This window comes from Strix uralensis, chromosome 4 (assembly GCF_047716275.1).
Source record: "Strix uralensis isolate ZFMK-TIS-50842 chromosome 4, bStrUra1, whole genome shotgun sequence".
NCBI classification, from domain to species: domain Eukaryota; kingdom Metazoa; phylum Chordata; class Aves; order Strigiformes; family Strigidae; genus Strix; species Strix uralensis.
In genome coordinates this window covers 109179520-109192995 of record NC_133975.1, presented here as the reverse complement: position 1 = coordinate 109192995, position 13476 = coordinate 109179520, and the positions used below count along the sequence as shown (strand labels likewise).

The 13476-nt window shown below is 40.4% G+C and overlaps 1 protein-coding gene across 1 annotated transcript in view; it reads right to left on the bottom strand.

Annotated features, from left to right (window-relative positions):
• NRXN3 (neurexin 3) overlaps positions 1–13476 on the bottom strand; it is a 1036119-nt gene that overhangs the window by 713084 nt on the left and 309559 nt on the right. Inside the window, exon 8 of the mRNA XM_074868521.1 lies at positions 3295–3733. Coding sequence (XP_074724622.1) covers positions 3295–3733 — 439 coding nt within the window. The remainder of the gene's footprint in view (positions 1–3294; positions 3734–13476) is intronic.

The following is a 13476-nucleotide window of genomic DNA, read 5'->3' as shown; positions in this document are numbered from 1 at the left end:
GTTGCAATAGGTGTCTTCTTAGAGAACAGCACGTATGACACAGACACAAGTTATTTCATGTGTGTGATGTTCAGAAATAATTTAGAAATAATGTCAGAGGCAGCAGAATGCCAGAAGCAACAGAAGCATTGCAAATTAAAGGCTCAAAGAGAACCATAGTTATTTGATGAATCATTATGTAAAAACAAGCTGCACAACCTCAGACATTTTTCCTTTTACTAAGTAAGACAAGAGAAGATGTGACAATACACCTACAGTTGTAAAGGCAACGTGTCACAGAGTCACAGGATCACAGCCCTGCTGCCAGCATCTCTGCTGTTACTCCTCAAAAGCAGCATGTGGAGTACATATTACTCAAAAGACTAGAACAAACCAAAATATTGGAGGGCTGAGCTCCAGACAGCTGCTACTATGGAGAAAACAAACATCACCTGCAAAAGGTAAAGAAACCCCCCAAAAGAGAAGAAATACTGGTTACCAAGGAGAAGTGTAAAACCTGGAGAGAGAGCATGAGATAATGAAAAGAAACAGGCTAGTCAGAAGCCTAAACTTTCTGCCAGTGTTTTGTACTCTGCAACTGTTCCTGTAAGGAGATGGTACTACCTCAGATGCACAGCACTTTTAAGACCAAGCTGCTGAGATGAAGAAACTCTGAACTGACCCTAGGAAGGAGCAGTCATATGAGCTGACTTTTTTTTTTTTTTTTCCCAAATCCCACATTTGCAACCTTGTTTAGGTAGATCAAATGCCATCTTGAGACATCAGAAGTATCTAAACACCCTCTTTCCAGTCCCTTAGGCACTTTGTGCAGGGTTAAAGAACAAAGAGACCAAAAGACCCCAGTTACTAAGGGCAGAGCTGATATACAAAGCAGTGCACTGATGCAACTGTAGACCAAACCTTCCAGTAAGATTTTTAGTGTCTGAGTGGGTGGGACAACACACGTATTCTGTAGCTGATGACCAGCCAAAAACATTTTCTTGTGTACATGCTTAGTGTTTCCCAGCTAGAAACAGTGACAGGTTTTGTGGACACTCTGTAGGAGCCTTCCCCAAGGGCAGAAAGTTTACAGGTGTCCATGTCCACACTGTCAGCTTCTGTCAGAGTAGAGAGAAAAAGCTTTTGTTGCTCTGGCAGCCAGCACAGACCAAAGCATACACAAAGCCTAAGGGGACTAAAGGTGCCAGAGGTTATTTGAGCATGACGACCATGCTTCCCCAGCATTTGTGCTGCTGCACTAGTACATTGCAGTAGTGAGTATTTGGATTTTTAGGCTATTTTACTAAGCTCAGTAGAGCCTAAAGTTCTGGACTGTTACAGAAATGGGAAGAAGAAAGGGAGAGATGACACCTAATAAAAGCCTGGCTGCTTTAGTAATGAAAATCAGAACCTCTAGGTCACTAGCTCATTAAACCCAAATGGCTGTTTTGTAGCCTACATTAGTAAGTTCATTATTTCAGTTCAGTTTCTGGATTAAAAAAAAAAAAAAAAAAAAGAAATCTCCAAGGTATAACCATTCTCTGGTTTGCATGTGGGAGAAAAGCCAAGTACTAAACAAGAAGAGATCCTGAACTTCCTTCTCACACCTACCAAAAGTACCACTGCATAAGAGTGGTTGATGCTTACTAAAGGTATGGTCTGAAGAAGTCGATGCCAGTACAAATGTGTTCATTCTTGTTGAGCAAGGTGATTTTGATTCAAAATCTGTTATCTCTGATCAGTGTCCAGAACATCACAAACCTCCCTGCCAAGTGACAAACAAGTCAGTCCTACAGTTTCATTCACCAAGTAGCCATGCCGTCTGCCACATCCTCCTAGTCCAAATGAACGTGTGTCCCTCTGCCTAGGTTTTTACAAACTTTCTGAGCAGAGAGCTTAATGTCATTTCTGTTTCTTGTCCTCCTGCAGCTGCCTCTCCAGGGACCAGACAGTCCCCAAGTGAGCAAGCAAAACTGAAGGCAGTACTGAATGCAACTAATTGAGTTTATCCTTGGAAGTTAATTAAATTTTAGCAATTCTAAAGAAATCAAAGCTCCATTTATTTATTTATGGCTTCCTTTATAAAATGTTCCTATCAATGTCTTTAGGAGATAGGAATATATAACCACACATACTAAGTCCTAGTAGAGCACCATGCCAAATACAGAGAAACTCCTCACATCATCAAAGAAAAAACTAGCTTCAGGCAAAGACCTGTTCAAACAGCTAGACTTTGCATGGTATCTGGAAGTCAGCTCTTTTGAAAACTCGAGGGAACCAAATTCTAGCACTGTGTTCTCTTTACTGATGGCATTCAGCAACTGGAAGCATAAAATTAGGGACCTAAAGATATCATCTGGAGATCACCAGACAAATCCCAAATCCACTTGCAAATGTAAGAAAAATTCCCTTTGAAGGGACATACGGCCAGGCTTTGAGATCCCAGCGGTTCAGGAAGAATTCAAGTACAATTGTTCACATATTCTCAAGACAAAGTTACAGTATTTGATCATTTTGTTTCCTTACACAATTTCAGAGTACATCATGAGCATCTTAGCTTGATATCCAGCACTAGAAACAAACAAAATAACCTCTTGGTATTGCATGGTAGGTATATTATTAGAAATAAACTAAACCACATTTTTGAAAATGAGAAGCTGTGAGGAAATGAATGCTAACTCAGATGTTAAGGCTAGAATTTGGCATCATAGGGAAAGTAAAGAAACGTAACTGAAAACTACAAGATACTGAAGCAAACAGAATAGGATGAAAATGTTGATTCGCTGCATAATTTTGTCACTGGTTGTGCCCATTAGTTTTATTTTCCTCATGACAAGATCCCAAACCCCTGCTCTTTGAAGACACAAGATCCAGGAGAAGATGGTTATATTAGGTCACAGCAGTAAGTTTTCATTTGGTTTCTACTAAGTTTCTTTTTGAACGGAAACCCAAAGTAGATCAGTGAGAATTCTCATACCAAGAACAGGTTCTGAAGGATATTAAACCTTACCACGGCCTACAAAAGTCATCACTATAATTATGTATGTAATTGCAAAGATAGGTCCAGAATATCTGAAGATTGTGAATAAAATATTAATAGGCTGCCTCTGTGATGTGCTATCTGAAGTTCACACTAAACATTTAATGAAAACCTAGCCATTCACATTGCTTTGCTGGATAAACACCACTGGAGTAACACTGAGTTTTTCTAAGATGACTCATACCTAAAAGGTTTTAAAGGTTCTGAAAATTAATACACAGCCCTAGGTCTGGATCTGAAAGATGAATCTACTTAAGAAAAAGTCATCACTCTACCTGATCTTCCATCTCGTTGAATATCCACATGATACCACTCTCCATCATTGGCTTTCTTCTGGGTGGCCTTGACTTTAATGGTCCCAGAGCCCATGTCCAGCAGCAAGTAGAGGTTCCCATCTAGAAGCTCAACTGCAAAGAAGTCTACCTTTGTATTTTTCTGGCTCCTGGCATCTTTCCTCTCCTGAGGTTTGCCATGGGTGAAAAGGATCAGTCCATTGGGTTCAGTGGTTCGGAAATCAAATGAGATGGAGCCCATCCTTTTGGTATTCCATTTAGGTAGACTAATATAGGCCTCAGGTGTCTCAAAGCTGATGGGATCCAGTGTAGCCACATTCTCACACACGAATTTCACTTCCCCGTAGATCTTCATCTTAGTATCACCAATTCGTGCCAAGCGAGACAGCTCCAGACGAATGTCGTTATTCTTATAAACAACCTGCCAGACACAAGGAAAAATATCATACATCAATCCTCCATACAGTACAAATACCCCAATTACTTTCAGCCATGGGAGATAAACTTCTCCCAAAAGGCAGTGGGGAGCAAAAAGAAGACAGTGCAAGACTCCGACATGATGACAGAGGGAGAGAGCACAAGCAGGAGTGTGTTTAGAAGTGACAGCAATGGGTATTTTGTGATGACTATAGATCAGATATGCAAGCAGAAGAGAACATTTAACTGAAGGACAGTGAGAACAATTAACTCTACCACAGGTCCACTGTGCTGTAAAAGCTTTTGTACATAAAATACAGTGTGTGTCTGGTATCATGCTGTTATATTTGCATAAATCCCATACAAAATACATAGCAAAGTGTAACCTCCATGTCCATCTCTGCTAGCCACAGCAGGGAACTCTGTGTCACCACTGTCATTTCTCTATTATTCCTATCAGCTAACTTAACTACTAGAAAAGAGATGTAAAAAAATTTAAACAAGTTGTTGTGAACTGTTGGTGATTACCCCGTGGCTCCTAAAGAGCTACAAGAAAAAATAAACAAAGACTTAAAATTTCTCTGATCAAGAAATCTTAGATCGTTACAGGCACAAACCTGCTATGAAGATATCCGCATAGCTTACCCTCACTTCAAGAAACCTATGCTCCCTGTGCTAACACATAAAAGCCTGTACATATTCAGTGCCTGGACTCTTACTCTCTCTGGGTTAAGGACCAGAACTCTGGACTCTGTGTTGCTACATAGATGGAAATTAGCCAAGAGAAGTGACACAAACTAACAAGCATTCCTAAGCATGCCTAGCTTGCTCAGGAGTCCAGACCTACTGCCCTTCTCTTTCTCACAGGTACAGAATTAATTCCATGCAAAGAGGATTCCCCTCTGTCCCGTGCCATTCTCACGGAGGCAGGGACTGGAGAAGGCACAAAACTGAAATATTTGTAAATTGTACTTCCTCTCAACCACCTTCCGTGCTTCCTAAACCCAGAGCTGGCACATACAGCAAGCAAAAGCATTTCTGCAACTAGCAGAATTCATGTTCTGCAACATGACTGAATGTTTGAATTCATGTTCTGCAACACTACTGAAGACTCTGATTTCTTCTAAGGAGTTATTATTTTAAAATACTTTGTGTCTATTACATATAGCATATACCTATACACATATTTGTTTTCTGCTTTCAAAATGCTAGCAGGATGAGTTGTCAGCAATTTGCTATGAAAAGAGAAGGGAAAGGAGATATGAATTGTTAATTCCACAAATAGAACATGAAAGTCAGAGAAATGAGTGTGCACTAAATATTAAAAGGCAAATGAGAGAGAGAATGGGGGATAAGCTTCTAAAGTAGGTGACCTCAGGATGAAAAATAAATGAAATCACAAGTCAACACATTTGTAGCAAGTGAAGAATTTCCAGCTTTCATGAAGCATTAAAGGACAATTTCCCCAGTGCAGCCAGCACAGCATCAGATTTTCCTGTTGCAAAGGCAACACCCTACATCAGAGTGAAAGGAGAAGCCAGCTGTTAACTCCCATTTGGAGTAATGGCACAAAGCTGTAGTTCCTCCCAGCAGAGGACAGTATTGACCCACAGTAGCTTGTTTTTTGCTCTAATTCCCAATAAAGCGGTCTGCCCTTACACAGACTTCAAAAACATCAAGTCTATTAATATCTGCAACAGGAATAAAAGATATTTTCAATTTGTGGGACCGTAGTAGTTTCATTCTATGGATTAACCATGTCAAATGCTCTCTCTGAACAGACCATACACCTCCTTCCAGTGACTCAGCAAGGCTGTGCATTACAGCCTCCCCCTCCTGCAAGACAACAAGGTGCACCTCAGCCAGGCACTAGTTCTGAGCACTGCATGAAGTTCTCTCTCTGTATCTCAAGGAAACAGAGGATCTGAGGGTAAAGAGGAAAATAAATAGAACAATTAAGAGGATGGAGCAGGATGCTTTATGAGGATAGCCTGAAAACAACAGGGCTGAGAAAAAATGATTGAAGTTTACAGAAGATGGAGAAGCTTAATGCAGGACTGCTCTTTGCCAAATCCAGCAATAACAGAACTAGAGGCACTCACTGAAACTTGTAGAATGTAAGTTTAAAATGGAGGGTAGTGAACTTCGGGAACTTGCTGCCACAGGAGATTGTGGAAGCAGAGAGCATCAGCACGCCCAAAAAAGAACGAGAAAGATTGTGGACAGCAAGTCCACAAACTGATATTAAAGGGAAAAGAATGGGATGGACCGTCTAATAATCTTAATCCAATAGCGGTGGATGCTGTGGGAGTGGAAGGGGAATGCAACACTGATAGTAGCCATGCTCACACACTCCTTAAATAGCATTTGCATCTGCCACTGTTGGAGGCAGAATACCAGGTAAATGGATTGACTTTTCTTCAGGCCCCCTAGGGCTTTTCTCATGTTCTCAATGAATCTACATGTATAGTAGGTTGTGCACAGTCTACTCCTTGTCCCACTGCAGGGACAGCCTGGGAAAAAAGGTAACTGAAAATGGGTTCCTGTGGACATACATACAGGACTCCCTGACTGGTACAACTTCGGCGCAATGCTGCATTTCTGGTTTCACCCCAGTATGCAGTTGCTTTGGTGGGCAAGAGAATGCCAGGCCTGAATGAACTGTGACTTTAATGATCCTAACATAGAAAAACTGCCTTTATAAGATATTACTAACAGTTGCTCAAAGTAATACTCCTCTGTATCTTGACCCAGCTTTTGAGAGGAGCAGAAAAGTAGCAGAATACCCTACATATGGTTGATGACTGGTGCTGGATTGTACCTAGCTATGACTCAGTGATCTGCTTTCAGCAACCTCTGCAGGTTGGTGGTAGAAGGAATATGATCACATACACGTACGCAGCTTCCAACTCTCAGCTGAGCCACATACAAGTTACATCTCCCCCTTTCACATATTTGATACTTGAGTAACAATTCCCGTCTCTTCTGGGGAAATACAGAAGGTCCACCTCTGAGTTTATTTGGTGTTTGCTGCAGGCTGTCTTGTATTTCATTAGTCATACCAGCACCGCAGCTGGGGAATCCTTGAGACAGAAGAATTTCAAAGGATCTAGAGAAAATTACATGGAGTTAGTTGTAACCCAGAAAGTCACTAACAATGGTCTGAGAGCAAGTTTGAAAGAAAGGTCCAAGAAAGCAAGCACAAAGGAAGACTTGGGGAAGAGGGCAGAAAGAAACACAGAATCATAAAATACCAGGTTGGAAGGGACCTCAAGGATCATCCGGTCCAACCTTTCTTGGCAAAAGCACGGTCTAGACAAGACAGCCCAGCACCCTGTCCAGTTGAATCTTTAAAATGTCCAAAGTTGGAGAATTCACCGCTTTCCTGGGGAGGTTATTCCAGTAGCTGGGTGTTCTCATTGTGAAAAATTTTTCTCCTGTGTCCAATCGGAATCTCCCCAGGTGTAACTTGTACTCATTACCCCTCATCTTTTCCATGTCACTCCTTGTAAAAAGGAGTCTCCATCTTCTTTGTAGCCATCCTTTAAACACTGGAGCGTGGTGATAAGGTCTCCCCTAAGCCTTCTCTTCTCAAGGCTGAACCAACCGAGTTCTCTCAGCCTTTCCTCGCACAACAGGCTTCCCAGTCCCTTGATCATCTCTGTGGCCCTTCTCTGGGCCCTCTCTAGCCTGTCCACATCTTTTTTGTATAGCAGGGGCCAAAACTGAACACAGTATTCCAGATGTGGCCTGACAAGCACTGAGTAGTGTGGGATAATGACTTCTTTATTTCTGCTGGTGATGCCCTTGTTGACACAACACAGCATCCTGTTGGCTTGCTTTGACGCAGCAGTACACTGTTCACGCCTATTGAACTTGTTGTCCACCAGGATCCCCAGGTCCCTTTCCACAGAGTTGCTTCCCAGCCAGGTAGATCCCAGTCTGTGCTGCATTCCTGGGTTACTTTTTCCCAGGTGCAAGACCTTACACTTGTCTTTGTTGAACTCCATAAGGTTCTTGTTAGCCCACTCTTCCAGCCTATCGAAGTCTTCCTGCAAGTTGGCTCTCCCTTCCAAAGTGTCCACTTCCTTACTCAGTTTGGTACTATCAGCAAACTTCGTCAGGGTACACTTGACCCCATCATCCAGATCACTTATGAAGATATTAAAAAGTGTGGGGCCCAGTATCGATCCCTTGGGGACCCCACTTGTGACAGGTTGCCAGTTTGAAAAAGCTATTTACCACCACCCTCTGGGTGCAGTCTATTAACCACCCGCTGCACAGACCACTTGTCTAGATTGTAACACATCAGTTTTCTAGGAGGAGGCTGTGGACAACCACATACCCTGGCAATTCCTTTGTAGTTCTCAACAGGTATTCATCTGCTTTTCCATCTCTGCTACAATTCTTTTTTGGTTTTGAGCAGACTCAGAAACTTGCAGTTAAGCCAGGGTGGTCTCTTCCTTTACCTGCTTCCCTTACCTTTAAAGGGGATGAACTGGTTTCGTGCTTCCATGAGAGTGTTCTTGCAAAACTCCCAGCACTCGCTAGCTCCTTTATACTCCATGGAAGCTTCCCATGGAATACCCTCCAACTGAGCTCTGAGCAAGCTGAAGTTTTCTCTGCTAAAATCTAAAACCTTTGTCGTAGTACTAATCTTCAGCATGCTCAGCAGTGTCCCAAACTCCACACTATTCTGATCACTGCAGCCAAGGCTATTGCTAACCGAGATCTTACAAAGATATTTTCTTGATCTGTGAGTAGCAAGTCCAGCAGTGCCTCATTCCTGGTTGGTACATCTAACATTTGTATGAGGAAGCAGGTGTTGAATAGATACAAAGTTCTGAATTCGATCTTTTCAAAGAAACAGATCCACCCTACATTATTTTCTTTAAAAAAAACCCAAACCCACAACCTAGCTTGAGAAATTTAAAAAGCATCTGTGTTTAAAGAAGTACAAGTGTTCACATAACTGACTTGAGGTATCATTGACAGCCACATTTGGACATCAAGATCTTGATGTATAATCAGGTACACCAGAACTCTCAACACTATAAACAAAAGGATGAAAATCCTTGGGTGTAAAACCAAGGTGAATCTTAAGAAGGAATAGAGAGACAACAGCATCTTTAGCTTGGCCAGTGAAACGCTAAGGCAGCTTCTGATATCTGCAGTTCAACTGTTAAACCAAAGGTTCAAGACCAAGAAAAGGGAATACAATTAAATGACTGGACTGCGTGTCCCATAGTGAAGAGCATTCAAATTCAATCTGTTTAATAGGTAGAGGTTAAAGGGTGATTCGATTACAATCTATGAGTAGCTGTGCAGAAAATGGAATTCGGCCATAGAGGGCTCTTCAATCCATGTGACAAAGGAATAAAGGGATCCGGGGGCTAGAAACTGAAGTTAGAGAAATTCACATTTTAAAATATTATTACTTATTTTTACATGAGGGTAATTTGCTGTTGAAATAATTTATTACAGGATACGGTGTGTTCTCTGCTACTGGCAAACTTTAAATTAAAATAGTATCTTGCTTTCTCTAAAAGACATAGTGAGACAGGAATTAATTATATAGCAAATCAGCCTAGATTATCATAATGGCTCTTTCTGGCCTCATAACCTATGAATCTTTGTGTTTTAATGAAATCAACAGATGCTTCAGTGCAGTTTTCCAGGACAGATGAAACACATCCTTCCCAAATGTTAAAACTGCCTGGTAAAGGAGAAGATACTTGTGTCAATACTGGTCTGCTTGCTACCAGTGCTTTCAGTGAGGTTTTTTTTTTATATGTTTGTGATCCTAAGTTGCAATCTACCATTAAAAAGTAAGTAAAAGTGGCAAAAACACTTGATTCTATAGTTCTAAATATATGAGCTTCAAGAACTAGTTTTTTAGCGAGTCACCTGCTGCAAGCCAGAGAAGAAACATTTTCATGTTTCACAGAGGAAGTTGTCTGCCAGCAGTAGAACCTGTCATCTGTATAACACTTCCTATCTCGTAGTCTTATTTTACCAGTAATCTCTGAAATAACTTGAGGGCTCCTCAGAATATACCAAGATGCTGACTGAAGCCCACACCTCTCTAACTCCAAATGAGGCCATGACTGACTTAGCTGTCACTCACTAGGACATAGTCTTCTAGTGCCACTCGGGGACATAACAACTTCCATAACAACTTAGAAATGAGAAAATGAAAGCAGCACCCATAACTTTGTCCATTTTTATCGGATGGCTTTCTGAACGAAGCCAATCTTGCCTGTTTAAACAGAGACAAGCTTGAGTTCATCCCATGTCTCATATATGTATCAGAGAAGGTTGAGAGGCCTAAGGGAGTCAAGGAGATGATTCCTGGCACAGACATACACATCTACTTTACAGTTATTCTAGAAAGAAAGGTAGAAAAAAGAAAGGGGAAGAAAATGACTAGCAAAAGCTATGCACAGAGCATTTGAAAAGTAGCCTTCATGCTTCCAATCTTAAAATCACTTTATACTCCAAAAATGAAATTAGGACAATGAAAAAAGTGGTTCTTTCCTTTTCCATGAAGACTGGTTCTAAATACAGTTTAGAAGAAGAATATTTTAACTGTTCAATGCCTTTGTTTAATGAATTGGACCAGTATAGATGTATGGTCAGGGACAGGATAGCCCAAATACACACAGTCTCTTATAATCAGCAGTAGAATTCCATGACATCTGAGACATTTTGAGGGATAAAAAGATATACAGTAAATTAGGTTTCCTTTAAATCTGCTGAGAAAGAAGTTTGTTTTAAGCTGAGCTAAAACAAATTGGCAATCTAGTTTTGAGGTTTCTTAAAAATGGCAACTTTGCAATTCTGAAGCATTCAAGGAATTTCTCCAGCTAAACTTATAAGAAGCTTCACTCATGGGTTAATGAGAGCTCTAATCAGATGGCTTTTCACAATGATGAAAAGCAACTCTCTGCAATCAAGCAAAGATGCATATAGAGAAAGAGCAACAAAAGTGAGGAAAAATGATGTGCTGTAGCCAATATAAAAATTCCTCTCCAAGTTGGTGCTATTAAGCAGGAAACATGGGTTTTGGTGCAGGCTGGACATAGACATGTTCCAAAAGGGAATGGCCACTGATAGCCTGGCGAATTAGAAGATGACCATCATAACCATCATGAAAAAGGGCAATAAACTGAAGGCTGCATAAGTATAGCTAGCCAGGAAGAGCACCTCTGAAGTTCAGCCAAGTTGTTCACCTAATGCATCTTGTGTATCACCAATAGCTTTTTTCTGTCACAGCCTAGCCCCCTTTACCAACTGCCTATATCACTTCTCAGAAGGGCTGACTGTGAGACGTTCAGCCTAGAGCCTAAGAACTCCTTAAAGGCACCTGCACTGAACCAAACAGTTTCTGCAGCTTAATAAATTACAGTTTATCAGCTGGTTTACCAGAACTATGTGTTTTTGCCTGCCCAGACCAGCAAGTAGAAACAAACACACCCAGCTAACAGTCTTTACTTTGTGTTTGGGACAGACTATGTATGCAGCAATCCAAGGCTTCAGTGATGGGTAACTAAAGATGCTATACTTACTTAAAGAACTGTACGTGGACTGTGCATACCCGGTCTAAACATATTTGATGGTTCACTGAGATAACAACTGTATTCAGGTAATAAACAAACACAGTCACCATTCACCACACTGAAGGAGTTAATTTACCGGGCATGAAAAACAATACATCGAACACTGATGATAAGTAACTGAAACCAAACAAATAAGACATAAATATGATTTGTGCTATGTTGACTGAAGTAATGCAATCCTACATTTCATCTGAAATATGTTTAACAAAGAACATGTGTTTATTCAGCTAAAAATAGGAATATGGTGAGTAGAATGCTTAAAAAAATAAGGCAGAACCATTTCAAGCTTCCCTACAAGTTTTTTTTCCACCTTACAAATCAATTATAGGTTCTGAATAACTTCAAGTTTTGTGGAAAACTCCAGAAGAGAAAAGAGATTTATTTAGCTTCAGAAGACTTATAGGAAGATACAGAGAAGCACTCCCTGAAGTAGGATATTAAAGAAAAAAAAAAAAAAAAAAAAAAAACAAGAGAAAGAAAAGGGATTCAAGGTGCCAGTAATAAAGGGCTGGAAAAAGTCAGGGTGGAATTTCTTCAACTGGTCTAGTGAGAATGTTTCCTTAAGAGATACTGACGACAGAGGATCCAGTACTTCATTGTGGCCACAACTCTCCTTCAAGCCAAAAAATTGGCCCCTGCTTCTCATGAGAATTCAGGACATTGGAATGTGCTCATAGTTACTACAGAGTTAACACCAACATAAACCATTGACAGGGTATCCCAGAGCGCAAACTTAAATAGATTAAGGCAGATCAAGGTCCATCTTCCTGCCTTATCATTCACCTTGAACATACCAAGATAAAGACCAAACATTCTACCTATGCCTTTTTGGAATAAGAACTACGATTTTGTGCCTTACAACCAACCAAATATATGAATGAGAGAGATTCCAAATGTTAAGGGCGAAAAAGTTGCTTTACAGCTATTTATTGAAGCTCTAATATGTGTCCAGAGCTGTACAATACATTTTTACATACCCTGAGCCTGCTGCTTCTTGAGTTAGGTATGAGTATTGCTAAGCAACTAAAATGTCAAATGCTCTACAGCCTTACTTACTCTTGGTGTTGCATTGCAGCATTCAAACTACAGAAAAGCAGGGTTGTGAAATGACCTACTTCTTGGATTCCTTCCTTTTAACAGGTAGTAAATAAGGACAGAATTTATTTTATCGCATGGGTGGATTTCTACATCCTCCATGCTGGGATACGCTGACTGATAATTCATTTGGTCTACTGTTAAAGAAAATCTTGATTCAAAGGGAATAGATCCCATAATTGCATCTTGAGACAAACATGATGGGAACATTAGAAATTATATATATATATTTATTTGTGGAAAAAAAGCATGACACTGTTTAGAGAGGGGAGAAGCCTTTATAGTTACAAAAGAAATGCTGCTGAAGGATTCTATATTAGCCGCAAAGACTAAAGTCGTTTTCTCAACTACCAAAAAGGCACAGCATAGGCAGCAGTAAGATTAAGTAGAATTGGTTGTAGCATGGATTATGATTTGAGGATGAATGCTCTTTTGCAGTGGAAGTGTCAAGTCCTCTTCTTTCCTTGATACAGAAACTTCAAGTTCTGCAATAAGTGAAGAAAGGGATCACAGGAAGGAACATACAGTTTCCGGATTTCTTGAAATACCACTCTTCAACAGATTTTCTAAGCAATGCTGAGAAAGCCACCTAAACTCAGTATTTTCAAACATATATTCCTCACATCACGGTGGCCAACTTGAGGCCATGGAAATGGTTTTGCAGAGTCCTCATTAGCCAAAAGTTGTAAATGAAGACAAGGAGAGATTTTGTTTTTACTGCTAATGCTAAAAGAAATGCTCTGAGAAATTAGACTTAGATTTCTCAGTCTCTTCCTCAAAAACTAGCTGAGACTTGTTAATATTAAGTGAAAAAGTAACTGATACTTCACAGTAGCAGAGTTCGTCTTTGTGTCATGGCAAAATGTTTAAAGCATGTGGATTCAGGTGCACAAACTTGAACTTCTCTCTTAATGTTCTATTCAACCTGCCTTTGGCCTAGTAACAGAGAAGAATAAAAGCTCCAGGACAGGGAAGCTGAGACAGCCAACTATGATGCTACTTACTTGTGCCACAGGCCATAAACACAGGCATA